Source organism: Sciurus vulgaris (genome assembly GCF_902686455.1).
Source record: "Sciurus vulgaris genome assembly, chromosome: X".
Classification (NCBI taxonomy): Eukaryota; Metazoa; Chordata; class Mammalia; order Rodentia; family Sciuridae; genus Sciurus; species Sciurus vulgaris.
In genome coordinates this window covers 81346728-81374591 of record NC_136471.1, presented here as the reverse complement: position 1 = coordinate 81374591, position 27864 = coordinate 81346728, and the positions used below count along the sequence as shown (strand labels likewise).

At 47.8% G+C, this 27864-nt stretch overlaps 1 protein-coding gene across 3 annotated transcripts in view; it reads left to right on the top strand.

The window, feature by feature from the left end:
* STARD8 (StAR related lipid transfer domain containing 8) overlaps nucleotides 1–27864 on the top strand; it is a 74650-nt gene that overhangs the window by 22109 nt on the left and 24677 nt on the right. Inside the window, exon 1 of one of the 3 annotated variants that reach the window (XM_079124734.1) lies at nucleotides 13195–13417. The exons of 1 other annotated variant lie outside the window; for it this stretch is intronic. In XM_079124734.1, the coding sequence (XP_078980860.1) occupies nucleotides 13309–13417 (109 nt within the window). In that variant the 5' untranslated portion in view covers nucleotides 13195–13308. Of the gene's footprint in view, nucleotides 1–13194; nucleotides 13418–20210; nucleotides 20418–27864 lie in introns of those variants that run through there. One more of the 3 variants, XM_079124736.1, reaches the window with a different exon arrangement.

Genomic DNA, 27864 nt, shown 5'->3' with positions numbered 1-27864 from the left:
CCTATTTTTAACTCCTTAGAGTCTCATGACAGTAGTGTGTTCCTTCTTCCTTGTGACTGCTGGCATTTAGAATTCCCCAATGTCTGAGGTGGAAGGGACCTTATAGATTATATGAACCAATGCTCTCATTGTAGGTAGCAGAGAACACAAAGAAAGTAAATGGTCTGCACAACAGCATATAGCTAGAGGGCAACAAAACTCAGACTGGAATCCAAGTCCCGCTCATTTACAATGCCCTGCCCAGAATCTGTCCCTCCTGGAAGTGAAAACCCTAGCTCTTAAAAATAATTTCTCACAGTCCTAGCTGGGTGCAGTGGTACACACCTCTAATCCCAGCAGCTCGGGAGGCTAAGGCAGGAGGATCGCGAGTTCAAAGTCAGCCTTAGCAATTTAGCAAGGCCCTAAGTAACTGAGCGAGACCCTGTCTCTAAACATAATACAAAAAGGGCTGGGGATGTAGCTCAGTGGTTGAGTGCCCTGGTACCAAAAATAAAAAAAATTAAAAATGCACATATCTCTCACAGCCCTGATGGTTTCCTTAGCCTTCTTCACAGTGGACAGGAACCAATGGCTAAAGACTGAGCTTTGAAAGCTCCATGGTTCCCAGCGATTGATCTGCCTGGGGAAAGGGCCAAAACAGAGAACAAACAAGTATCATAAGCCCAACTGGTCCCTCAGCACAGGCTGAGTGTCATTCCTAGTCCTCTTCTTCTCTCTATAGGATGGAATTCCACTCAAACAGCCCGCCCCCATGGCAGGGCATCCAAGGGGCAGTTTTCAGTGGCCCCTTCTGACCTGTTTGCTAGAGGGTTCCTGCTGTGTGACCTTCCACATCCCAAACCCAGAAACAGGAAGAGTTGGTTTGGTTTGCGTTTTGAGAAGAAAAATGAAAACATAGGAAGTAGAGCTCCTGAGAACAGAGGCTTCCAACCCTGTGTCCATTTGTCCCTGGAGCAGGATATTTCAGGGAATACATTCCACAGGGGAAGGGAACGGCCTCCCTTATTAAAAACAAAACACAAAGCCCTTCAAGGTTTGGAAAGAGAAAAAGGCCAAAAGGAGATTCTTAAGGAGGGGAGGGGCAGTCATTTCAGAATCTCTAGCCCTTCCCCCTCCCCCGCCCCATCCGCCACTTGAAACTGTCATACTTTGATCTCACTGCTCTTATCACCATATCTGGCTCCCCAGAGATGTCCTGCTTCTTTAACCTATGGCCCAAGAGAGAATCCAAGCCCCCTTTTTTTTGTTTCCCTGTGGATCACCAAAGTAGACTGGTATTCAGAACTCTCCTTTAAAACCAAGAAAAAACAGACATAAATTAGAGAATATGCAAACAGCAGAACAACACTCAGACTTTATAAAGCACTGGCCTCTTGTTTTCTGAACCCCAACAAAAGCAGGGAAGTGCTTTGTCAGTACCCAAATATCTTCCAGGATAACTACTTCATCACCCTTAATAAACTGCTGTGAGTTTGCCTGACTGTCTCTCCTCTCAGCTCTCCATCACTGGGAAGTGGGTAACATCTTATTTCCCTACTGTTATTTTTAAAAGGGCCAATGAAAAAAGGTGTTTAAGAAAGAAGCTTCCCAGGACCTCTGGAAGCCTTTATGGTTTTGGTTTCTGGACTGAGGAACATGCCTAGTTCACAGCTAGTAGATAGGTTAGAAGTGGGACTTGTTTTGGGGTGCCAGCGAAACACATGTACCTCTAAAGAAATCAGCTCTTCCCATTCTGGATATCCTATAGGCACACACGTACATGTGTTGCATGGTGGCATGACTACACACATGTAGCCTTTTTATCAAAATCTTAGTTTCACAGAATAATAAGAATTTCACCACAAACCATACTACTGTCTTCCCTGGGGCTAGAGGTAAGTAGAACCTCTCCCTGAGGTTGCTTCCAAGAGCATCTGCTTACCATAGTTTATTTTTTCTAGATTATCTGAGGACAAAATGTGATTTTATATTAAAATAACCATTGATCTATTGGGGAATAGCATGTAAAGTTCCCATGAATCTGTAAGACATAAGTGGAGACTTCAAAGTGTCTCACATGTGTCTGGCTACACAGGTTTCTCCTCCAGCTCATAGGGGCTGAATGGAGATGGAGTTCATTGTGTTCAATCATCTGGGTGTGCATTGGTGCAAAACTGTGAGAAGTGCTGACTGAAATGGTGGCCTTCATGAGGGTAGCAACTTTGTATCATCTCTCTCTGTAACCTCACATCTCATATAGAGCCAGTCACAGATAGTGCTTGGGAATTCTTTGGTCCATCCATCCATCCATCTATTCATAATTGCCAAGAAATAAGCAAAAAGTGAAGCCTTAGTGTAGAGGAAATAACTCAGTGTTTGGAGAATCACGCAGCTCTGAGTCTGAATTCTGATTCTGTGACTTATTAACTTTGTGATTATCTCTTTGAGCTTCAGTTCTCTTAGTTTTAAAATGAGGGTCCAGCCAGGCGCAGTAGTGCACACCTGTAATCCCAGTGACTTGGGAGGCTGAGGTAGGACGATCACAAGTTTGAAGCCAGCCTCAGCAACTGAGCAAGGCCCTGAGCAACTCAGTGAAACCCTGTCTCAAAAAAAAAAAAAAAAAAGAAAAAAAAAAAAAAAAAGAAAGGACTGGGGATGTGACTCAGTGGTAAAAGGTTAAATCCCCAGTACCAAAAATAAATAAATAAAATAAAATGGGAGTCCATATACTGAACTCCTGGGTTGTGGGACCTAAGCATGATGGTGGGGGTAGAAATGCTCTATAAGCTCACAGACAATACACAAACTATAGTTATTAAGTGACGATAAAATTATCACCACGACTAGCCCAGGCAGCAGGGTGGGGGAGGCATTTTCTCCAGGCCAAAAATCTGACTTAAGATTAAGAAAGCAGGAGCTGAGGCCTCAGGAATGAGCCGCGGGCCTCTGGGATGGGGAGGGCAGATGTTGAGTGTTGACTCCAGAGCCCCACCCCCACTCCAGGAGGCAGCATGCAGGCCAGAGGGGAACTTCAGTGGGAAGTGATGGAATGATCAGATGTGCCTCATACACCTCAGGTCTCCAAAGACCAGATGTGCTGTCTTTCTTATGTCTGCCAATGAGCCCCTTTGAAAAGCCCAGTTCACAGTGAGGGTCATTCATCACTGGGACTTCAGTATAGCAAGGCAAGATGTGTTGACTTGGCTGCTAATAGGTTCTGTGACCTTGGGCAAGTCCCTCTGTCTTAGCCCCAATTTCCCCACCATTAAAAGGATGGGATTGAACTGGGTGACCTTTAAGTCCCTTCAAGCTCCTGCATTCTGCATTTCTACTATCATTAATTGGAAAGGGGTTTGGCCTTGATTTTCCAACAATGTGAAAAATGTGATTTTCCCAAAATGTGATCATTCCAATCAGCTAATAGTATGATACCCAATCTTGGACTCTGGTGCAAATTGGTGAAATGCAGTTGGGGAAAAGGGTGCTAGACTGGGACCCCTTTCTGTTTGTATATCTGCTGTTCCCTATGGTTCTTTCTGCCTGTGTCTGGCTGAACTGGCCCAGCTGGACATATCCAAGGCAAACCAAGATCACAGAGCAGGTGAGGGCCATGTGGAAGAAAGCAGGTGTTTCCCAAGCTCTGGACTGTGGCCCAGGTACCTCACAATATAAAATGAGGAAAGGAAAGAAAACAGGAAATCCTACCCACTATGTGTACCTGATTATTCTGGAAGAATTCCTTCTAGGCAGGCCTGTTGTCTCAGAAGTCAACTACAGCTGCTGAGTGGAAATGGCTGACTTGTGCAGTCTGGAATTCTCAAATTCCCTGCCCCCCATCTCAATCTGCTTAGACTTTTGCCATTTTTCGAAGCCCAACTCCAATATTGTCCCCTCCCTCTTTTGAATCCCCAGCATACTGTCTGTCTTGCAGCATGGATCATGTTCTGCCTTGTGTTCGAGTTATTTCCTTTCACATATGGATTAAAAATAAAAATACACACTCAGAGTAAAAATCTCAATGTATCTGCATATAAAATGAAGATCTAAGATCCCATAACCCCTCATTCCTCCTTTCCAGATTTAGCCACTGTTAAGGGGGTTTTGGTTTGCTGTTGTAGCTTTCCAGAAATCTTATATTGTCAAAGTTCCTGAAAATGCAGACATGTTTTGGACAGGGAACTGGCTCTGGAGTCTAAACACTTGGGATTGAGTCTCTGAGAGATCAGATCAGCTTGAATGAATTCTGTCTCCTCTTTGATCTGTAAATGGGATAACAGTTACTCTCTCACTATCTCAAGGGTGTTGTAAAGGCCAAATGAGATGAAAGCACCTCAGAGTCTGCAAGGGGGCCTATTTATCTCCATACTTGTCTCTGCAACTTGAGCCTAAGCACCTTTGAAACAGAAACCTTGGCCTGTCAGGGGCCCTGTCCTCATTGCTCCTAGCTTCCCTGACTTGTCCAAAATGTGCAGGTGATGATGCTGGGGGAAAATGGAACTGAATTCCCAGGGTTGTGCATGCTCCTAGAGGTGTTCATGATCTGCCTCTGCAGGATTCAGGCCACACAGCTCCTTGGCCTTTCTTTGAAGCCAAACCTGGTGGAGAGGATAATTTTTCTGAAGTTACTTGGCTTGCAGAATTCTGTTCCTCTACCAAGTGGTCACTGGCCAAGCCTCCTTGTCCCCATGAACTTTTGTTATTTTGAAAATTTGCAAATCTTGTTTCCACTCTGTACCTCACTCAGTAACCAGTTCCTCAGATTCTGGCTTCAGTGAATGTTTTTGAAGTTTCTTACCCAAAAAGAGCACGTACGTGTGTGTGTGTGTGTGTGTGTGTGTGTGTGCGTGTGTGTGTAAAGGCAAGAGAAAGATGTGGCCAAGAAGATTCAATTTTCTAAATGAAGCAGTTAGAAAACTATTGGAAACTAGATCGAGAAAGCTTCTTAGGTTTTATTTAGCCCAACCTCCATCAGATGGGGAAACTGAGGCCCAGAAAAGGGAAGGTCCTTGCCCAGGGAGCTAGTGGCCCTGATAACCAAATAAAGGGGAAGGGATAAACCTCTGCAATTTACCTATGGGCCAAGGGGGTTAAAGTTGAGGAAACTTGCCCGGGGAAGGTGGGTGGGGCCAGGGAAGAGGTGGTTGTGGCCAGAGAGAAGGGAGGATCAATCCAGAGAAATAGTCAGTGGAGACCAGCTGCAAAATTCCCCTGGAAAGTGGAAATAGAAGAAATGGGAGGGTTGTGGTTTAGCGAGTTATTATGAGTCTTGCTGAGCAAGGAAAGGGAGGAGAAAGGAAGAGAAGGATCTCGGGGGCCAGAAAAGGAGTACAAAGGGAAGAAGAAGGCTGAGCCAGGAAAATGGAGGTGATTTAGAGTGACAGGGTCATTGAGATCTGACATGGAACAAACCAGCAGTGTCCTATACCATGAGTGGCATCCCACCACCTTCTAAAGGTCCCACCAGATCTGCTGCCTGATTTCTTCTAGGCTCCGAGCACATGATCCAGTCCTTATTTTCATAGCAAACTCAGCACTTTTTCACTGCCCACTATTTGGAGAAGTGGCCCCAGACTGTAGGCTTTACCTCAACAGATCTGGCACACCAACACGAGAGCTCTGTGCAGCTTGGCTTGACTGCCAGAACAGCTCCTAAGTTGCCTACTCTACAGCCACAATCTTAGTCAAAGTCACATTGTGAGGTGAACTCAGCCCATTTTAAAGATGATGGGAAATAATTTGCCAACAAGAACAACAACAAGAAAAATAACCAAATACGTATTGAGAAACAATACATGTACTGATTAAGAATGAGGGTCCTGGAGTCAAACTTCCTGAATTCAAATTCTAGTAGTACCTTCATTTGCTGTGTGATCTTGGACAAGTTGCCAAGCTTCTTTGATCAGGGCCTTTATCTGTAAAATGAGGATAATAATAGTGCCTTCTGAGAAGATTTGGAAAAACCAATTTAGTTGATCTCCATGTAGTCTTTGAACAATGCCGGGCACATAGTTAGTGCTCCAAAATGGTCACTATTATTATTATCATTGTTCTGTGCTGGGTGCTGTCTAGGGCATTTCATTTGTATTATGCCCTGTAAGGTAACTGAGGCCCAAGTGCAAGAACACATCTAGTCCATTGGCTTAAAACTTTCTTAGATGCAGACTCTCCCTGCCCCCACCAAAGTGAACCCTATGTGAAACCTCACTATATCAAACGAACACACAGCATGGCTGATTTAAACAAGGTGGGGGCCCGGAGCCTCCTGACTCAGTCTTGCCCTGTTCTCCCCTCAACAGCCCACAGTGCACCTTAAGGTTTTTCCTGCACTACTGATCTAGTCCAACTAAACTTGTTTATGCTCAGATGATGATATCATAAGCCTGAGAGGGCAAGTAATATGCCCAAGGTTGCACAGCAAGTCAAAGACAGCATAGGCACCACCAGCTACATTGGTCAAAGAGAACAGGTTAAGCTAGAACACAGAATCAACACTCCTGACTTGGGTCAGACAAATGCTAGGAAAAGAGGGTAAGAGGGTAAGTGAAAGGAGGTGTCTGAATATGACTAGACCCACTGGACATGTTACCAGGTGGCACTAATTCTGGCCTGGGGAAAAGGCTAGGCTATTCTTCCCTCTGCTCCAAAAATATTCAGAACCAAATTGATAGGAAACTAGGTTTCATTCAAAGCTATCTTTGAAGGGAGATAGAAGAAACACATTCTTTCAAAAATTCTATCTTTGCAATCTCTGAGGGTGAGCAAAGCTTTTAAAGAAGCAGAGTCATCAAAGTGAGAGAAAAGGCATGGAAAAATATACATATACAGATTTAGTTAGCCTGTGTTGGACAGGCCTGGGGAGGCAGTGATCTGAGCTTACTTGGCATCTCCCAGGTCAGTAGGGAGGGTGCAGCCCCTCAGCCTTTACATTCAGCACAAGCAAGTTTCTCTCAATTTTACAAGCCCTTAATTTCAGTCTCTTTCAGAGGCTCATATCCTGCTTGGCCTACCCTTAGTCTTCAAGACAAGACAATTCCCTATCCTTATGGGGCCTCTCACTGCACAGGGGTTGGGGTTCTGTCATGACAAGGGATATAGTCCCCTTCCTGTTAGCTCTCCAGTCTGTGGGATGCAGCTGACCCACAGCTAAATTCCACTTTCCAGGCCTTCAGATCCACTTCTTGGCCTGAGTTGGCATTTTTGCAGGTTCCTTCTTCTCTGGTTCCGGACTACAGCCTGACTTCCAACCCATTGTTGGAGGGGAAGTATGGTGGGGGAGGACCTGGCACTCTGCCCTATTCACAGCTAAAGCATGTATGCACCCCTATCCGTCTAGGGTGCGGCATTGCCAACACTATTTGGCTAAGAACCTGTGAGTTGCCAACTTTTGTTTCCAGGACTTCAACATAGGTTACCTGGGGACACCACACTGAGGAGAAATTATGGGAGAAATGCCCCCAGAGAACTCTAGGGCTTCTCAGTCATCTCTTCTAACCCAACCTCTTGAGCTACTCATGTCTGATGAGAGCCCTAGAAGACTGGATCTGCATGGCAAAGCCAGGGCCAGAGCCGGGGGCTGCTTTCCTCTCTCCAGAGAGGCCTCAGAAGTTCCATCTCTATGATGAGGGATGAACCAGATGCTCAACAAGGGCCCGCCAGTTCCAGTCTGGCCTTATGTAGACCCAGTGCTCTCTCAGGCACTGGCCTAAAAACCCAGGGGGATATACCAGGGGTGGGTGCAAACAAGGCCCTCCTAGTTTGTCACAAGAGGAGGGGGATGCAGGAGGCAGAGTTTTGACCCCCAAGATGCAAACTACTCCATTAACACAAAAGCAGCCTTTGATCATGAGCCTGCTAGTTGCTTAAATGGTCAGATCCCTGAACCCTGAACCAGACCACAGGGTATATGTTGCTGTGCGTTGGTGCTACACCATGCCAAGCGATAGGAAGAGGAGGAGGGGCTTCTGCAAGTTCTGACAGAGGTGAAGGTTTGTGTCCTAAGACCAAGGAGTGGGGATGGGGAACAGCTGTGTGTGGGCACTGTACTATTTCCCAGATAAAGGCAGAAAGATTAATGGGCATTAGAACCAAGCAGCCTACATGATGCAGGGACAAGAAGGAAACAATGAGGTGGGGTGGAAAGTTAAAGGATGAGTTTGCAATTGATAAACACACCTTATTGAACCACTTAGGTTCAATAGCCTCTCCCCATTTTTTTCTGGTGCTTGGGATCAAATCCAGGGCCTCTCATAGGCTAGGCAAGCACTCTACCACTAAGCTATGCCCCCAGCCCTTTTTAAAATTCTATTTTGAGACCCGGTCTTGTTAAGTTGCTGAAGCTGGCCTTCAACTTCCATCTTTCTGTCTCAGCCTCCCGAGAAGCTGGGATTACACGTATGTGCCACCAGGCCTGGCAAAAATTGCCATTTTTTAGGTGAAGAAATTGAGGCTCATTAACTTGCCAAAGGTTACACAACTACTGAATGGCAAAGCCTTTTGGGACCAGAATTATGCCCAAATTCTCCTTTCCTTTTCCACAAAGTACATTTGGCCAGCAAGGGAAGGACAGAGAGAACTCACTGAAGTATAATGTTTGAGACCAAAAACAACAAACCCCAACTCTCTGGGGTGATATCTAAGTCCTTCCATCTTTTCCATATGAACTCTGAATTGCAGAAGCAGTCATGGGGCCTTTCAGGGGGAAACAGAGAAACCAGTGAGCTCAGTTTTCCAGAGCAGCCCCCAGAGCGGATGGCTTTCATGGCTAAGTAGATGCCTCATGGGCCAGGATGGCTTTCTGGTTAGGGCACCAGGTTTAGTCCAGCCACACGAATGGCAGGATGGGAGGGGGTGTTGCTTCTCTTTCTTCCTCTCTTACCACCTGCAATTGCATTTCATGCTTGGTTATCAAGTCATTTTTATGTACCTCTACCCCAATGACATTGGGGAAAGGAACCCCCAAATCTCTCAGCCATCATTTGGTTTGGTGAAGTCTGCTTCTCACTTACTCACCCACAATTCGTTCAAAGCTTTTACCAATATTCTCTAAGGACAAACTGAGCAATGGATCGGCCATAAATAATAAAATATGGTCCCTGTTCTCAGAGATTTCAAATTCTTGCTGGTCAGGAAGACATATAAGTAACTAAGCTCAATATAGAATGACTGCTGGTGTAGCTGAGCCGTGGAATCATCCAGAAAGGGAATGACTTTTGCTATTCATAGGAGGTACTCAAAGGATATATAGGACTCTTTTAGGTAGGGGAGATAGGGCTAATACTTCAACTTCTTTGTCCCTCAGTTTTCTCCTCTGTAAAATGGGATAATAATAGCACGTATAGACTTTCTAAAAGGAATTTGTGAGTTAAAATGTGTAAAGAGCTTAGAGTGGTGATCAGGCACTTTGAAAGCACCATATAAGTATTTGTGAGGTAAGTAAAGGGAATAAGGATGTGTATTTCTGGGAGGGAGAAGAGCATATAAAGCATATTTGGAGGGTTAATGAAGTAAAGTGTATTTTGGGAATGCCAGCTGAGTTGCTGGTGAGCTTGGGCAGTCATTTGAATGCCACCTTAGAAGAATGGACTTGTGCTGAGTATATAGTGCAATGGTAGAGCATGCCCAAGACCCTGGGTTTGATCCTCAGTACTGCAAACTAACAAACAAAGCACGACCTTGTCCCTGTGGAAGCTACTTCTGAGGATACAATTTTGCAACAGGGATAGGCCAGGGTGGGGGTAGTATGCGGTGACAGGAGGCTCCTGTGTGAAATGCTGTATCCATCAGCAAATGGGTGCTAGGACCAAGAGACTGTCACCAGCCAGGAAACAGTCACCAAACATGAATGGAGCAAAAACTCTGTGCATTGCCCAGCTCTGGGATCATCACTGATCCAAAAATAATGAGGTGTGGGAAGAGACACTAATGTCTGCCCTCACGGAGCTTACAACCTAATTGGAATAAGGTACACTTCTGCCAATAATCAAATCAATAGATCCAGTGGGAAGTGGTGAAGGCAGGAAGGTAAGAGAAACTCTCATGTGACCTGAGAGGCAATACATATGATGGTTACTAGACAAAGCTGACAGACCAAACTGTGTGGCTTTGAGAAAATCATTTAACTTCTCTGTGCTGCAGTTATCTCATTTGAAAATAGAGGTGATGATAATAATTTGACCTCCCCATAAACTTGTCACAAAGATTAAATCATATGTAGAAAACACTTAGAATGTTGGCTCATGTGACAAAGGCTCCATGAACTTTAGCTATTCCTAATTCCCTGTCTGGCACCTCTGGGGTGCAAGGTAGTAGTCTGGAGGCACAGGAATCTATAGGACCAATGGGGTCCATCTTCCTGGAGGGTCAACTTTCCTCAAAGACTTAAGAAGAAAAACACCAATTTGGATAAGAAAACAATGGCTATAATAGATAGATAGATAGATAGATAGATATAGATAGATATATTAACTGAAAAATGCAAGTGGATATTTAAGATAGGAGCAGGAACTTCAAAGACATTCCCTGCGTGGAGCTAAAGCTTCAGGTTACATCTTCAGTCCCCACCCCCGGGGGCTTCACAATCTTCTCCCTTAGCCCTTAAGGGTACTTGAATACAAAAATGACACCAATGCCAAAGTAAGAGCTCAGGAACCCTCATGACCTATCAATCATTCTTTAGAGTAAACAAGATCCTCGCCCTTATGTGGGGGACAATGGAGATTCAGGGTTCAACTTCAGTCATTGCCACTTACTATCTGTGTGAACTTAGAAAGTTACATTACCTTTGTCATCCCTCAATTTGTTCTTTTGTAAAATGAGAGTGATGATGATGATGATAATGATGATAAAAATACAACTACTTTAGATGGTGGTGGTCGACATTAAATAGTTCTTAAAAAGTGGTTAGAACAGGGCTGAGGATACAGCTCAGTCAGTACAGTGCTTGCCTTGCAAGCACAAGGCCCTGGGTTCGATCCCCAGCACCACAAAAAAAAAAAAAAAAAAAAAAAAAGTGCTTAGAACAATGACAGGCACATAGTTAGTGCTCAATACATTTTAGCTGTTATTAAATCTGTTCTTCATCTCCACCCACAGCAACATTGTCAGCTAGGTGTCATCCTGACCATTTTATGGAGGAGGAAGTTGAAGCTGTGTGAGGTTAGGTAAGATGGCCCCCTCTGCCATCAGTGGGCATTCCCATAGTAGGGAGGCTATGGGAATTAATGACCTCTAAGGTCCTTTCCAGCTCTGAGGTTCTGTGATTCAAGCGAATTTTTGGAGCCCTCTCATATCACTGTTAAGCCTGGGGCTGAAGCATCAGAACTCAGGAAACTGGGGAGGGACTGGCCATGGAGGGGATGCCTTAGTAGGATAGCAAATGGCTACTGCGGCCCTTCCTTCTAGGCTGCTGTGTCCTGCACTCACGCCCAATCGGAGAGCAAAAGGGAAACTCCTATGCAGGGAGGAAGCTAGCTGGGGCCTCCTTTTCCTCAGGCTGGAACTTGCCCCCGTGGCAGGGACAGTGAAGAGACTTCTGGAAACTCAGAAGTCAAAGACTTGGTGGCACCAAGCTGGGTGCAAAGGGTGCATCCTGGTGGCCATTTGCTCCGGCTGACCTAGTCCAGTATGGTGATTACTGATAGACCAGTAGGTGCTGGGAGAGAATAGGTTCCCCACATTACTGATTCCACTGATTTTTGAGGAAAACCAAAAATAATTCCACAAAATAGAATGGCCTAGTGGAAGGAGGAGAGATCAGATTTCTGGCACTCACTGTGTGCCTTTGGGCAAGTCCTGATCCCCACATGAAGAATATATTCATTCAGTCACTAAATATTTTTGCCAATGCCTATTAATTGCCAGCCCTAACCTGGGGGAAAGAGTAGAATGGCATGGAGATCAACAGGTTAACCTCTAATTCCCTTCCAGTTCGGACACTGAATCTATGAAAAGTGGGTTCAAATCACTTGCCAATAAGCACACATCAACTGAACACTCTTCCTTTTCCTTGCCTACTACTCAAAAATAAGGCTGCTTCCCCTAGATTAGAGGCACCAAGTGTGGAGAGAATAGAGGGGAAGGGCTGTGACCTCTGACACAATGGCAATATTGAACATGCTTTGTAAATGATAAGGGGTACAAACTGAGATACAAACAAAGCTCAGCGAAGAGACATGGCCCAGGTTATACCATAGTTCTTGCAGAGACAGTGTGAAAGTCTTGGCCCCCATACTGGCCTTGGACAAAAGCAGAATAGAAATCACTGGGTCTGCAAGTCGGCGACTTTCAGTTTTCCCTCCATTGTAAACAAAATTAGTCAGGTCCTGCCACCATCTCCAAATCAGGTGCTACAAGTTTGCTTGCTATGGGTGGGGGGTTATGTAGCTTAGAGTCCCAGTTCCAGGTGTGTGTGTGTGTGCGCGTGCGTGTGTGTGTGTATGAGTGGGGGTAGAGCCCCACTCCTGAGCTCTTTGAGAATAAAAGGTAATCTTTCTTTATGGAGCCTGTACTCTGTGCAGGGCACTGTTCACTCAGCCCTTCAAATCCTCACAACACTTCTGCAACATAGAGATAACTGTCCCTGTATAGATGCTGACCAAGTCATTTACGTTCTGGGGCCAGAGTTTCCCATATGTAATAGAGTCTATAAGGGCAGCTTCCACTCCTGGAGAGTCTTAGTACTAGAAGGATTTCAAGGTGTTCTTGTTGGAACACAGCTGGTTCCATTGTTCTTGCCGGCCAGTGGGAAAATGGGGCATGGGTGTGTGTGAAAAGATGTGGGATAGGGGAGGCTGAGGAGTGTCAGTTTAGCAAGACTGTGGGAACCATCATTCCTCTCTCCATCTGGCCCAAAGTCTTCTTCCACATCACCTGGTTGGTGAGATTGGAGGCATATAGGAGGTAGACTGGCTAAGGACATCTCCCACTGTCTCACACAGGGGTATGAGAGCAGGAAGGAGATCCACGGTCAGGCACCTTTTAAATAGGGGGTCAGGGCGGAAAAGGCCAGAAAGTGACTCCAACTCAGGAGGGGAGGCCCAAGGGCAATGGGGAGAAAGAGTGGCGGAGTAGAAGACTTGAGGGTAGTGTAGCTAGACAAGAGTTCCGCACAAGGTGGCAGGGGCGTGGAACTTTCTAGTCATTACTGAGGGGGCGGGGCGACTATAGCCCTCGTTCCCTCAGCTCCTCCCTGGCTCCCTCCCTGCTTCCCTGGCCAGAGGCTCAGTCTGGGTGCCACCACTCCAGGCGCCAGCGCCGGGCTAGCACACTCGCTCGCTGTGAGACTCGGGAGCCCCCTGGCGAGGCGAGGCGCTGCGCGGTACCCGTGGACGCATGGCCGGAGCGCAGGGCTGGGAGCCGGCCTTGCGGCTCCCGAAGCCCCGGACGTGGACGCTGTGGGGTGTGAAGGGCACCCGGTGCGATCAGCCGCGCTGGAATCCAGGTGAAGAAAGCCCGGCAGACCCAGGTGGGGAGGTCGGGTCGGGGCTGGGCTGCCCTTCGCCCAGTGCCTCCCGCGGCTGCATTGCCGGCGGCGGCTTCGCGAAGCAGCCGGTCCCCGCTGGCTCCGCAGCTTTGGTTCCCGTCCTGTTTTCTCCTATTAGTCTTATGTCCGTTTGTCAAACTCCACCCCTGGTTGGCAGTCCCCCCTTTTCAGGTCTTCCACTCCGTGCTCCTGCCTTCTTATTCGTGGCCGGCTCTTGCTCTGCTCCCTCGTTGCCCCATCTTCTTATCCTGGCCTCCCGTCTGGCCTCGTTCCTTCGTCCCTACCAGTCTCTGCCTACCCTTCAGCGACTAACACATAGGAAGTGTTTGGAAAACAGTGCATCCTTTACTGCCGATTTTGCCAAGCCTCTGTGCCTGGCGTTTGCTGGTTCATGCTCCTGCCTGCCTTCCTGTCCTATTACATGTCTGACCCTGGGCCTGTTATTTTCCCCTGGTCATTCCGTAGTCTGTCTGCCCCTCTATCCGCCCCCACTTTTTGTTTGTTTTTGGACTCCATATCCTTGCATTTTAATATCTAGATAATAACTCCCTATTGCCCACGACCTGTCACTTCAAGGACCCCTTTGTACATCATTCTGTACCTCATATGTGTACACCAGGTACCAGCCCTGCTATCCTTGCAGCACCTTTTGGGTCAGCCCCCATTGCCTGAAAGCCTCATCCAAAGGTCTCTTTGGACTCAGAGGAATCTCCCAAAGTGCCTTGAACTTTGTCTTTTTAAAAGTTGACAGCTTTCTATATCTTGGGGCACTGCCTGCTACTTTCCCCCATATGTTCTATTGATTCTAACCAATGGCAGGGAGGAAATACTGAACTGGGTTGGATTTCTCACCATAGATTTGTCATGGATCTTGAACCATGGAAAGGGCACTCAGAGATCATAGATCGGACTCTGATTACATACATAAGGGAACACTGAGGTCCAGAGAAGGCAAGATTCTTTGCCAGATCACAAAGCATTTCTATGGTAGAAGCAGTAGGATAGAAATCAGATTTAGAGATCTTGGCCCCTGACTTTTCTCTGGGGGTCTGTATATCCTGTTTGAGGTGGGCATTCTCTGCTCAGGGCTACCCTTATCTCCTGCCACTGGAGTGAGTGGGAGCTTCAAAAGGCAGAGACTCAAGCTGTTGTGACTCGTTGCCCCATTCAACCCTCTCATCCTTTGCAAGACCCAGGCAGAGAGAGGGTTGGGGCACCATATTATTGACTGGCGTGTTTGGGCATGGGGAACCCCAGCCAGTGCTAATAAGTTCTGAACTCTTATTTAGTGAGAGAGTGTGTATTTGGAGGGATATGGTGATATGTATGGGGGGTGCTGTATTTGGAGAAGAGCCCTCTGAGAGGGGACAGGGACTTTGAATCCAAACAGAGCCTAGGCCCTTTGCTGAGTGACCCTTGAGCCTCACCCCACAGCCCACCCCCTCTCTGATGTCCTCCTGGGGCTTCTGAGGCCTGCCTTCCAGGGACAGGAGGGGTGGCTCTCTGGAGGTGGGCTCAGTGGCCTGAGTAGACATAGTTAAGCCCTCAGGACACATAGTCACAGGGTTGGGCTGGGCCAGTTCTGGGCAGGACTGTGAGAGTCCAACCCCTCCCCAAGCAGCCCTCCAATTGTTGGGCTCAGGGTCCGGATGCAGCAGCAGGGCAGGCCCTGGTGGGCTGACTGGGGAGCTGTGGTAGAGAGGAAGAGCCCCCTTTCTTTGCCCTCCATCTCCCCTTCACCTTCCCAGGTTTTGTTCTGGAAGCTGCAGCCCCAGAAGGACACGTGCAAGGCTCCCAGGCAAGGGGGCAGGATCCTGGGGTCCATTCAGGGGCTCAGGGTGAGGTCCAGGGTGAGCTGAGGGTGATGCTGTGGCAGAGACTGGCCCCAGCCCCTGAGTCCACTTGGCCTCAGCCCCTCCCTTCCGTGGCTTTGCTCATGCTTCCCTCTCTCCCTTTCGCTGCTGCTTCTGGCCTTTCTCTCAGCTCCCTCGTTCCTCAGAGGACCCTCACTCCACTCCTAGCCTCTTACACTGCAGAAGCTCCGCCTCCTCAAGAGCACACAGAGACTCTCACAGAGCAGAGGTGTTCTGGAAAGGAAGGGCTCTGGAACCCAGGGTCCTGTCCTTGTGTTTTAGGTGAGGAAATAAGAGCTAGCCAGGCAGGAGCCAAGTGCAGGGCAGAGACTGAATCAGGCCAAGGGGAAGAGTTGGGGTATAGGGAGAGTAACCTTGTGGCCACAGCTGCTTGTGTGTGTGTGTGTTCATGTTGCGGGGTGCAGGGCAAGATGAGGGGGTGGTGTTAAGGGTGGGCTTGCCTTTGCTCATCTCCCTCAGCACAATGTGACTTTCCACTGTAGGGCAGGAATGGGGTGGTTTGGGGGTGGACATCCTACTCTGGGAGCCCAAGGCCACAGTCACCAATGGCTCTGTCCATGGTGACCCACCTCTTGGTTTGGGTCTGGTGTAGGTCACCACCCCGAGGGAATGGGGGTTCGTGTGTGCTCCATCTGCCTGCAGCAGCAAACCTCCAGCCCCTCTGAACTAACCAGCCAGTCCAGGCTATTGCTGCATGGATTCTGGGGTTCAGCCTTCCAGCAGCCGCCTGCTGCTTTCCTGGCATTTGGTAGGGGTGACGACAACTCTTAGCATATCTTGGAGAGAGTGGGGCCTGGGTTCTCTGCCTCTAGTGCCCAATCCAAGTGCCAGAGTCACCTGTGAGCTGCTGACCCTGCCAGGCACAGGGATGGAGCACCTCTGTGTCCCAGCTGAGGGAGGGGAAGCACGGAGAGGCTAGGTGTCCCCTGAAGACCCCTCACCACTTCTCCAGCTTCCCTTACTGCCATCCAAGGCTCTTAGCCAGCACAGAGCTCCTCCTTCCAGGCTGCTTGGAGGGGGCAGGTGGGTGTGGCCATGGTTGTGCCCTGGGCTGCGGGCTGAGAGGGGTCTTTGTGCTCCTCCCAGGAGCAGCTCTCTGCCCCCACCCGTGCCCACTTGGCAAGATACAAACAGTAAGGTGCCTATGTGCTGGCCACCTTCCCAATCCCTGCCACTACCGCCTCCGCCTCCTGAGATCTACCCCTGCTCAGACTGCCCCTCTTAGTGCAGGCCCCCCTACGGTGGCCACAGCACCTCAGGAATTTTTTTAATAAACCTTGACTACTCCATGTTGTTCACATCTGATCAATAGCCCCCTTTCACGAGGCTGGGTGGGGGCCCCAAGCCACGAGGAGCAGGTTTTGCCCGTGGACTTCCATGAGGCCTTCAGGAATGTGTGCTCAAGTGTGGAAGCCTAAGAGTGAAGGCATCTTTTGTCATGTGCTGGGAGGGGCAGGTCAGAGTGTAATTCATTTCCTGCTCAAGGCTCCACTTCCCCCTTTTGCACTCCTCGGCTGAGTTCCCTCTAACCATTTGCTGTCGCTCCCTCAGCTTTCATGGAATAAAGTAGTGGAGGGACTTTTTTCTGACATTAGCGCCGGCCTTTAAGGAATAAGGCTGTGGGTTCGCCTGCAACAGAGTGATAAAATCGTATTTCCATGCTGGAAGCTGGGTGTAGGGACTGTTGTGAGTTCTCAGAGAGGACCTTACTGGGACCCAAAGGTCTCAGAGGGAGGTTCTGGCTAGTGGTATGTGAAGTTGCTGTCTGCCACATTCTAGAAGAAAAAGGCTGATTAGCCCTTTAAAAACTTTCGTTCTATATCTCTTTCAGTGCCATCCTGACCCCTGCCACTAGCCTTTAAGGAACACTCTCACATCCATTGTGTCCACTGGTTATTAAGCTCTTCTCCCATTTTACAGTTAGAAAAACTGATGATTGGAGTGATACAATGACTTGTCCTGGGAGACCTAGCCAGAAGGCAGATAGAACTAGGACTAACATCTAGTTCTCCTGCTTTCTAATCCAGGGCTCTTTCCACCATTTCTCAGTGCCTCTGTTTCCGTTTCTGGCCCTTATGAGAACCTGCTATGTGTGGCAGTGATTTTTAGCCCTGTGGCTTTGTTCGGCCACCATGTAAGATCAGTGCTGTGATTATCATCTGTATTGCACAGATGAGGATATGAAAGCACAGAGTCACGGAGCTAGAGTTGAGGTTTGCACTTAGGCTGTCTGGCTGTAGAGTCCATTATACTGTCCTCTATAGCTCAGCTGTGATAGTGATAGAATGAAGGAAGGCCCATACCACAGGTGCACGCGCGCGCGCGCACACGCGCGCGCACACACACACACACACACACACATACACACATTTATTTTTGCCAGCCCTCAGCCTGCTTCATACACTGTACATTTCCCTGAGCTGGCATCTAGGGTAGTAGTGGTGGCATTATAAAACAGAAGCAAGAGTGAGGACTTGGGGGAAAAGGGAAGTGAAGAACCTAAAGCTCCAGTGATCTCCAGAGGTGCTCAGGCTACATCCCAGAAGGCACCATTTTTTCATCCAGTCCAAGCACTATTACTGATTATTCATTCCATCCAGGACAGTGTCAAGCTGGAGTGGGGAGCCAGGGCTGGCTGTTTTGAAGGGGCTCAGCTATCTTTGCACTTCTGAATAGGCTGAGCTCTCCTTGCCTTTCTGAAGCTCACAAGATGAGGGAGATTAAACAAAAAAAAAAGAACCAAGGAAATAGCCCTGATATAGCTTGAACTATTTAAAAATGTCATATTGTACATGGAAAATATTAGGATTATAGTTTTCCTTGACTATTGTTTTCACTCAGTCATTCAAAGAAATAATTTTCTTGAGCACCTACTCTATGCCAGGCACTGTAAAGTTCCTGTTGTATTTATTTATAGAAGTTTCTGTTTTTTGTAGTGTTCCTTTTGTAGTTTTTGTACCTTCTATCCCGTAGTATAGATTAAACCCAGGGGCATTTTAAACTGAGCTATGTCCCCAACCTGTTTTTAAATTTTGAGACATGGTCTTACTAAGTTGTCCAGGCTGACCGTGAACCAGTGATCCTCCTGCCTCAGCCTCCTGAGTAGCTGGGATTATAGGTGTGAGCTACCATGCCCTCCAATTTTTGGTATGTTTCATACTTTTGTACTTTTCTGGTTTGAGTGCCATTTTAAAAACAACCGATGTCTCAGAATCCATCCTATCTGTTCGGTTAGCTGTATCTACTGAAAGATAAGTTGGGTTTGCTGGTTTTTCATGTGATTTTAATTTCTTCATAGTTGTCCTTTGAATATGTTTCAATATTTATTCAACCACTATCAAACATTATTGAGAAACTATTGTAGGCTATGGGGTAAATGAAATCAGCTCTGATATGGTTTCTTCCCCTCAGGGAAGAGACAGGGTCATGGTGGAGACCCCTACTTTTATGTCCTTTCTAGCCTTGTGCACAAGAAAGATATCTTTGGTTTCAGCTCAGGGCCTTAGGGATGCTTACAATTATTACCCAGCCTCACCAAGTAGGTCATATCCCTTCCCAACCATCATAAGGATTCATGACACTGGGTAGGATTTTGTTTCCAGGAGTGAGTTCTGGTGTACAGGCCTTATCCACATTCAAGATGACTCCCCTTGAACAAATTGCCAGAGTATACCAAATGCAGCCCTGCCATTGAGAGTAACAAAGGGGTAGGCACTGGCAGTAGCCTCTCTTCACTGGTGCACCTCTGAATCCCCTAGGGGCCCACAGGGAAGTAAGGCGGGAAAACTCCAGTTTAACTTAGTAGACTAAAGGCCAGGAAGGAGGAGGGAACGTGGAACTAGGCTAGATCTGGTTCTGTCATTGTCATGGGTGATTTGAGAAAGTTACTCTCTGAAAAATCATGTTTGCTCTCATCTGTGTTGGATATTCTAGCAAGCAAATTTGATGGATGCAGTTCCTGCATTCCAAGGACCTCAGCTTCATTTCTCCCATCTGTTAGGTGTGGGGAAAATAACCAATGTGCAGGTGTTGTATGCCATGGATTTGCTGGATAGCCTAGAGCGAGTCACTTCTCTTCAGTTTCTGTAATAGTAAATGTGGGGGGATAGTGGTTAGACTTCAGGAGGTTTTAAATACTCCCAGCCCTGACTAATAGGAGCCCTCATTTCAACAGTGAAATTGAAGCTGTGAACTTGTGTTGAAACTTTACAAGGAAAGCAACAGAGAAATCAAATCCTAACATGGTTTCTTTCTGAATTCAAACAGGCTTTCTGGTGGTACTTGCTATCAGAACTGGAAGCTTTCTCCTGCCATGATTAATGCTGGTTTCCTCCAAATTTCCATGCATTTCTCTATGAAGATAACTTAGGTGGGGGACGACAGAGGAGTAAGGTTATTAGGGAGGTTGCAGAATGCTGGAATCTGAGCAAGGTGGGGATGGCAACTTCCTGCTCAAATATTGAATTATTTAGTTCTCTTTTGGTTGCCTCTACTAATTTGAAGATTTCACTGAAGGTGTCTTCCAGACCCCCCATAAATTATCCTGAGCAAATCACTGAATCCTCTGGTGCATATGGCATATGTATTCAAAGCCCCCACGCGGTGCAGCACACATTCAGAACTCAATAAATATTAGTCTGCACGTCTGACCAATTCACTCCTTCACCCTGTGTCTTTGGCTTTGGGCTTGCGCTTCCTCCCTCCCAGCGGTGTGACCTGAGGGAAAGGCAGCAGCGTGGGGATTGGAGCAGCCAGCAGGCAGAGCCCCGCCCACCCCAATTTGGGCGGTTTTCTAGGGGAGGCCATTGAGCCAGATTGCGCCCTCATTGGTTGAGGGTCCTGTAGGTGGGCGGGGCGGCCCTACTGCCGGACTAGCAGCCGCTCCCTCCCCACCTGCGAGGAGAGTGCAGTCGGGTTGACAACGGCTAAGCAGCAGCAGCAGCTGCTCCTCTGGCTGGCACCGTTACCCCCGCCCGACTCCAGGCTCCTCGCGTGCCCCAGACAGAACAGTCCCGCCTGTGCTCGCCTCCTGCCTGCTCGCTCTTGTGTCGGGCAGAATCCAAAGAGGTGGACTCGGTTTCCAGGTAAGAGTTGGGGCGACAGTAGAGGAAGGGGGTGCCTTGGTTCCCTCCTCCCGCCTAGTCTTTCTGGCGGGTTCCTGCTGGGCCCCTCTCCTCACGTTTCCGCAAGGAAACCGGGAGAAAGCTAGCCGAACCACGGTTACCCCCAAGATTTGGGTTCAGAGTTACCGAAATCAGGGGCTCCTGAGAGCACCAGCCACGCTGTCTGCCAGAGAAGCCCAGCGAGTGGGACGGTGGAAAGTGCCCGCCTGCCACCCCTAGGCCTGGCTGCAGCAGGGAGCCGTCGCTTTAGTTTTAGAGGTGTGTGTGGCTGGGCCTGGGTGGCTGGGCTTTGGGCTCTGCGGCAGAGTCGCTGTCTCCTACCGCTTCTCCTTCATCTGCTTTCGAGTGCATTTCCAGGAAGCCATATGGCCATATGGACTTTCCCGTCTGCCACTGTCACTGCCTTCACTTTTGAGAACTGCCTAGGAGTTTCTTAGTATTAACGTAGTGGTGGGGACCAAGTGAAAACTTCAGAATAGGTAGCATCTTTCTACGGCTCAGTTTCCCCACGAAGACCCAAATGCGTTTAGATAAGAGAAGCTCTGAAGAAAGGCCTCTTAGTGGAAGTTTTTGGAAAGTTCCAAATTAGATAGTCTGGGTTGTTTCTTCTTCCAGCACTTGTTGAAGTTGAGCACTGAATTACCACTCAGGAAACTGGGCTTCAGCCAGTTTATGTGACCTTAGGCGAGTCATACTACTTCTGCGAGTCTCAGTGTATTAGACTACACCTCAGTTGGCAGCCGGATTTCAATATCTAAAGGCCCCAGTGTCTTCTGCTGACACTTGGTTACTTGGTTACCCTAGGGCCAGTCTTCTAACTGGCAGGTAAAGGGTTGTCTCTGCAACCGACGCTTGGGGGGACAGGAGCTATGCAGTTTGAGTTTTGCAGTGATTATGCAGCTAAACCAGCTGGAAAACTAGTCTGTATGGGGGTGGTGTTCAAGACAGCAGCCATACTGAAGGTAGGGAGGGGTGGGAGTTTCCTTCCAGAGCCTGTGGTCCCAGAGGTTGGGACCCTGGAGATTAAGCTTACTTAGAGCCCATGTTCACCACAAGTCCTGAGACTCTCTCTCTCTTCTTTGGGTCTCATCAGTGCTGCCTGAGAGGAAAGGGCAATAAATCACACCCAGGGCTATTTTCAAACCCTGATTCCTCCCCAGCCACCAGCTCCCACCCCCACTCTAAGGGTTACAGTCTCCCCTCACCATCTGTATCCTTGTTCTCTGAGACCCGCCCCCACAACACACACAATTTCATGCTCCTGGAATGAAGCAGGGACAAAACTTGTCTGAGAATGGGAGGGAAGCAGTCCTCAAACAGAAGAAGGCTGCATGTGGTTTCTGGGTGGCTGGTGGAGTGGAAGAGCATGATGGGAGGGTGGTGTTTGGGAGGGGATGGACAAAACTTTTTCGCCCTAAAACTGTAACTGCCATTTAGCTGGATACACTAAACTGATCTTCATTTCAGAGATCTGGCCTTACATCCAGGTTCTGGATTTTGTATTTTGAATTTCTACTCCCTGGACATCTATAGTTAGGGCTAGGAAATGCCACACTGGATAAAGTCTGGTCTCCTCTGTTCTCTTGCCTTCTTTCCATACCTTAAACAACTCTTGGAGAAGTGTTCAGAACCTCACTGTGCATCTTGCACCTCCCCTTTGCCTTTGGAAAAAGCTTCCAGGAGATGATATCTGGGGGTGTTATAAACAATCAGAGGGGGCTGGAATTATTGCTTAGTGGTAGAGCACTTGCCTAGCATGTGTGAGGCATGGGGTTCAATTTGCAGCACCACATATAAATAAATAAGTCAAATAAAGGTGTTGTGTCCATCTACAACTAAAAAAAAATAAAAACAACAATTAGAGGGGACAAATGTGCACAAAGAGACTGTGTAACCCTGTATGAGTGCTGGGGGTGGGGCAGTGACTCTCGCAAAAGGGCCTTCCTTATTAAACCTTAGCAGCTCCTGAGTTCAAGCAGAGGAACAAAAGAAAGAGGCACTAAGAGACCTAGACTTTGACCTTCTATGTGTCTTATTAAATTTTTAAAAATCCATTGCTGGGATTACAAATTGGAGGGGAGCAGAAGACTCTTGGGGCCAGGTATAGGGATAGCAGCAGAGACACAAAAGCAAGAAGGTCAACAAAAGGAGGAAGGGATGGTATCTAGTTGGGATGCTGTTGTAGCTGCCAGTGCAATGGAACAAGTTCTGGAACTCCTTGTTCTAGCCATGGAAAATTTGGGTTTGGTGGGTGGCAGGTTTAACAAAGGCAGGCTATACTCTCATCTTCTTAGGGAAGGTGAGGCAAGGGGTCCAACTGGAAGAAGGAGTTGATTTTGGCTTGAATAAGAGAGAACGTTTTCCTTGGGCTTCAAGTTTGGGTAGGATTAAACATCATGGCCCTGGGCCTTGGGCAGGCTGCTCAGCAGACAAAATGGGGACAGGAATGGCAAAGATGCCAGGATTTAGGAATAGAAAGAATCAACTCCTCAAGGTCTCAGTGAATTTTATGTTCTCCCCCATACAGGGTGGTTGGGCACACAGTTGTGGCGTAAAGTGTTTTTTAAAGCTCTGATAATCTGGGCTGGGGTTATAGCTCAGTTGATAGAGTGCTTGCCTTGCATTCACAAGGCCCTGGGTTCAATCCCCAGCACCGCAAAAAAAAAAAAAAAAAGCTCTGATAATCTGTGAGTTGGGGCTGTGTGTGTGTGTGTGTGTGTGTGTGTGTGCGCACGCGCACACACACACACATGCACACATGTGCACTCATGCACGTGTATCAAGGGAAGATCCTAGTTGATACAAATCAGTGAACTGGAGGCCACAGTCTGGGCCCTGTCACAAGTTCAGATTGCCATGTTTTTGTATTGAGTGTCTTTTCGCACAGCCCTCCATGTTGGGAACTTGCAAGTCCAACAGTTGCTGTTCCTGTTTACCTCAATCACATGCTGGAATTTGAGAACTGAATGTCCAGGGTGGCATGGAGCAAAGGTTGGGAATTGGAAATATGGAGTATTAAATCCAGGCTCTGCCACTCCCCTCAACCTCAGACTCAGTTTCTCCCCACTTTTTCCACTCAGTGAATTAAACTAGGGGATCCACAGCTATGTACTTTGTAAACTACCAAGTGCTATACAAATTATTAGTCATTAAGTTTAGGCTTGGTGCTGGGTCTTGTGGAGGACACAGAAGTATAACCCCTTCAGGAAATCTATCATCTATGTTGAGGGTTAGCAGTCTGAATAATACACAGCCTAATAAGATTCTTGACCTCAGTGAGGGCTTTTAAGGAAATTATGAAGAACCATGAATATATTTCAAAAGAGAGATCATTAGTATAATAAGGCCTCAGATACCCCCATCTACCTCACCCCCTTTCTTGTTATTTTGAAACATATTCCAGATATCTTGTCAATTCATCTAAAAATATTTCAATATATATCTCTAAATGATAGGGCCTCATAAAAAATAATCATGTTATCATTATCGTACCAAGAACAGTCCCTTAATATCATCAAATGTCTGGTCAGTGTTCATATTTCCAGTTGTTGAGGAGGAGATTTTGCCCTGGGAGTTCAGTCCAATTGCTTTTGACTGAAGGGAAGGTGACTGACAGAGGCAGTGACATTTGAGCTGAACCTTAGAAACAAGGCCCATCTAAAGTCCAAGCTAGAGGGATTATGGAGTCCTAGTCCCTCATTTTACAGATGCCACACACTGCTGGTGTAGTGGCACCTTGGTGGCAGATGTTAGCTGCCTCTGGGTCTCCCCATTTCCAGACTGACCTGTGAAAACTTCTTCCAGAAACTTAATACCTTTGTTTCTCCAGTGGTAAATGGGAGTTCTGACTCCCACTTGCCTCCCCGGTTCCAGGGCCACCCAGGAGCTTGAGGTCAGCAGGCCTGGGAGAATTCCTGGGAGGCTGCTCTCCACCCAGGCTCCTCCCTGGCCCCTGGCCCCTGAGGCCAGTTCAGAGCAAAACAGGATGCATTCAGGATGAGCGTCTTTTCCAGCTTGTCATCTAATCACCAAGGCCCAGCTTGGAGCTTCCTCTCTCATTCATGATAAAAACCCTCACTGTCTCTCTTTTCCCGCCCGCTCCACTAAGGGTGTGCTGACTTCCTCCATTTCCGGGCCAGCCCTCCTCCACCCCCATGTGGGCTGAGGGAGAGCTTCCCTTAATACAGGCCTCTGCCCCTATACACTCTACCACAGCCTGTCAGAAAGGGACAGAAAGACCCCAGGAATGTTCTCCCTGGCTGCAGCCTCCTGCTCTTGGGATGTCCTTGGGAAAGGAGTGGCCCCTTTCCAACAAGCTTGGGGTCCTGCCACTACTTGGTTAATGATTGAGCCACATAATAACCACCTTGGAAAGTCACCTCTAGGGGATAGACATTAACTAATTCCCTGTTCCCCCCCCCCAGGCCTTAAAGGGACCCCATCCTAAACACTGACCTTCCCCTTGAGGGGACATTAACAAACATTCAATCACAGGAACTTCTGGGGCCAATTAAAATTCTATCCCTTTGTTCTTTGCTTAAATAAACAGTAATATTTATTCCCATGGTTCGAAGGACACACGGTCAGCTTGGATGGAATTGAGAAAGGCAAGCTAGTTGAGTCAATAGGGATTTGGATGGGCACCAGTGGGGTGAGGATATTTTTTAGGCATCAGTGTCAGAAGCAGATTAGAGGGATGTTTCCAAAAGCAACAGACCCTCTGATCTCAATTTGAAAGTCTGAAAGAGCAAGAAATGCCCACCCAAACGGTGTTCCTAGGTGAGTTTGTGTGAACATGTGTGAGTGTTTTGAGCACAGCTGTGGGTGCCTCCACACTAGACTGAAAGTTTGAGGGCCTCTGTAGTGGAGCATGACTTCTTCAGAGAGCCTGTATCCAGACAAAGCAGTAGGAGTTGGGGAGGGACAGGCGAGAACCCAGACCCAATTTAGAAAGCACCAGACCACAAGCAGCTTTCTACGGTTTCAGTGGGAAGAGAAGGAACCAACATTTAGTGAAGCCCTGTTGGACCTACTGTGACGTCAGAAAACTCAGCTTCTGATTCTGCCACTCTGTGAGTGACTTTGGGAAAGATAGTTGCTTTCTCTGGGCCTATATTTCCATGTCTGTAAAGTGGGCATGGTCTCGGGGGTCTCCCAGGCTCCCTTACAGCTATACAGGGATGCATTCCCACTCAAGACCTTTTTTCTTATCCACAGGACTATGGAAGCCTGGCCTCAAGTTCAGCCAGGCCTAGTCACTATTGGGTTCTCCCCTGGCATGGGCTTTTGTGCAGTTTGCTCTCTAGCCCCTCCCCATGCTTGCATCTGCCCCAGGTGGCTACCCTCTGACCCATTCAGCCACAAGTTAATGAGTGACTGGTCCCCCTGCTCCACTGGCCCAAGGTGCTCCTGGGATCCCAGGTCTCTGTGGAAAGCAGGGAGGTCATGGCCAGCTCCAGTCACCCTTACATTTTCTCCCACAGTCCCCCTAGAGGCAGGCATGCAGACTGAATCCATGAGAGAAGGGCCTTTAGAGGACACTGAATCCAAGTCACCTTCTGAGGTTCAGGTCTTCCTGCCACGTACTTGTGTAGTTCTTGCTCACCCATCTTCAGTAACTGGGAGTGATGTGTTTCAAGCAGTAGCTTCAGCTGAGGGATATCTGAAAGTTTTATCTCATGTTGAACGTGACTATATCTCCCTGAAATTTCTAACCTTGGGTCCCAGTTCTGCCCCCTTGAACTACCTAGACCCCATCTGCTGTCTGACTTTCCGAGGTCTAAGGACAGAACCCAAGTCCCTATGCATTTTCTCCAGGGTGAATAGCCTCAGCTCCTCCAACTGTTCCTCTCAGCCCCCTTCCCAGCCTCATTCCTGACCCCTCTTCATGCTACTATTTTGTGGCTCCTTTAACATATGGGTGGCAAGAAATGAAGTGCTGAAAGCTCTTCACTCCCTGTTTATTTCTTGTTTGAACTTTTCAGGATCACATCTCCTTAATTCTTTTCTGGTGACCCCAATAGGTAGACACCAAACCCTATAATCTTGGGTCCAAACACCTTATTCAACCCTCTTTCTGATTTGTTCATCCAGCCAGCTCCCATGACTGACTGAGGAGTCCTTTTTCTTATCAGTGACCCTTCGATGGGACAAACCTGGTAAGAGTAGGTGCCCAAGTTGATGAGCTGAATACAGGGTAATAGGGCAGGGGGCTTCCAATATACCCTGATTTTCTGACACTTACCTTCATCTCTGGAGTTTGAGGGGTGGAGGAAAGGGGATATTTTAGGGAGTACTGAAGCCGGAAATGAGTATGAGTGATGCCCACAGTGGGGACTTGAAGAGTGAATCAGACAGAGAGAAATACCAACTCAGTCATTCCTTCCCCCAGCAGTTGATGACAATGCCGAGTCCTCCCATTTCTTTAGTTTCAGGGACATTCACTTCCACGATCCCACTCCATTCTCAGAGCTACCCAATAAAGTAGAGGTCCCTCCCTCAGTGTGACCATTGGTGATTAGCAGAGGACAAGGGAAGGGAAATGAACAGCCTCTACTGAGGATTTGGAAGCTAGGTCTCCTGAAGCTCAGCCCTCCCTGTTTTCCCCCAAACCACACCCAGCAGACTAGGCAGCTGTGGCTGACTTCGCAGCTTCCCCACCACAGAGGAACCTCTGCCTGGGCTGCAACCCTGTTCCTTTGGTAGAGGGAACAACCTCCAGGGGAGTTGGCCTAGGATTTCCTGCCCTTTATCTGCACTGGCCAAAGGCTGGCCTGTCTGAAGTGTGAGATAGGCACCTGTAGCTTGCCATTCTGCTCCAGGCTGAGGTCAAATCAGGCTCAGGCAGGGCCAGGGAGCTTGTGGGAGGAGCGTGGCCCTAAACATCTGGTGTGAGCAACACCTACCCCAGCAGGGCCTTTTCAGTGGAAAAAAAAAAGGGGGGGAATGTGGGAAAAGGGCCAGAGTGGAGCAGAAGTAAAACATATCCAGAGGTGTACACGAAGTACAGGGGGTAGAAGGGTGTCCTGGCAAAGAGCATGAACTCTGGTAAATGCAGCCCTGGATGACTTCAAATTATGTCACCTTTCTGAGCCTTGATATTGTCACCTATGAAATGGAGATATGTACCTACCTCTTGGGGTTGTTAAATATTCAGTCCAGTAATATAAATAATTTCTAGCTGTTATTGTTGTTTGGTAGTACTTTCTGCAACATTGTCACCTTGCTGTTTTTCAGGGACTTGGGGATGTTAGGGCTGAAACCCACCACCTCTGGGCAATAGGTTTGGCCTTTTCTATTGCTTCCAATACCACCTCATCTATAAAAGCTCTCCGTAGCTGGGCCCACCTATAGGGTTCCTTCTGCTGGCCTTCTTTAGAGACATTTGTGATACTACAACAGGTTGTAG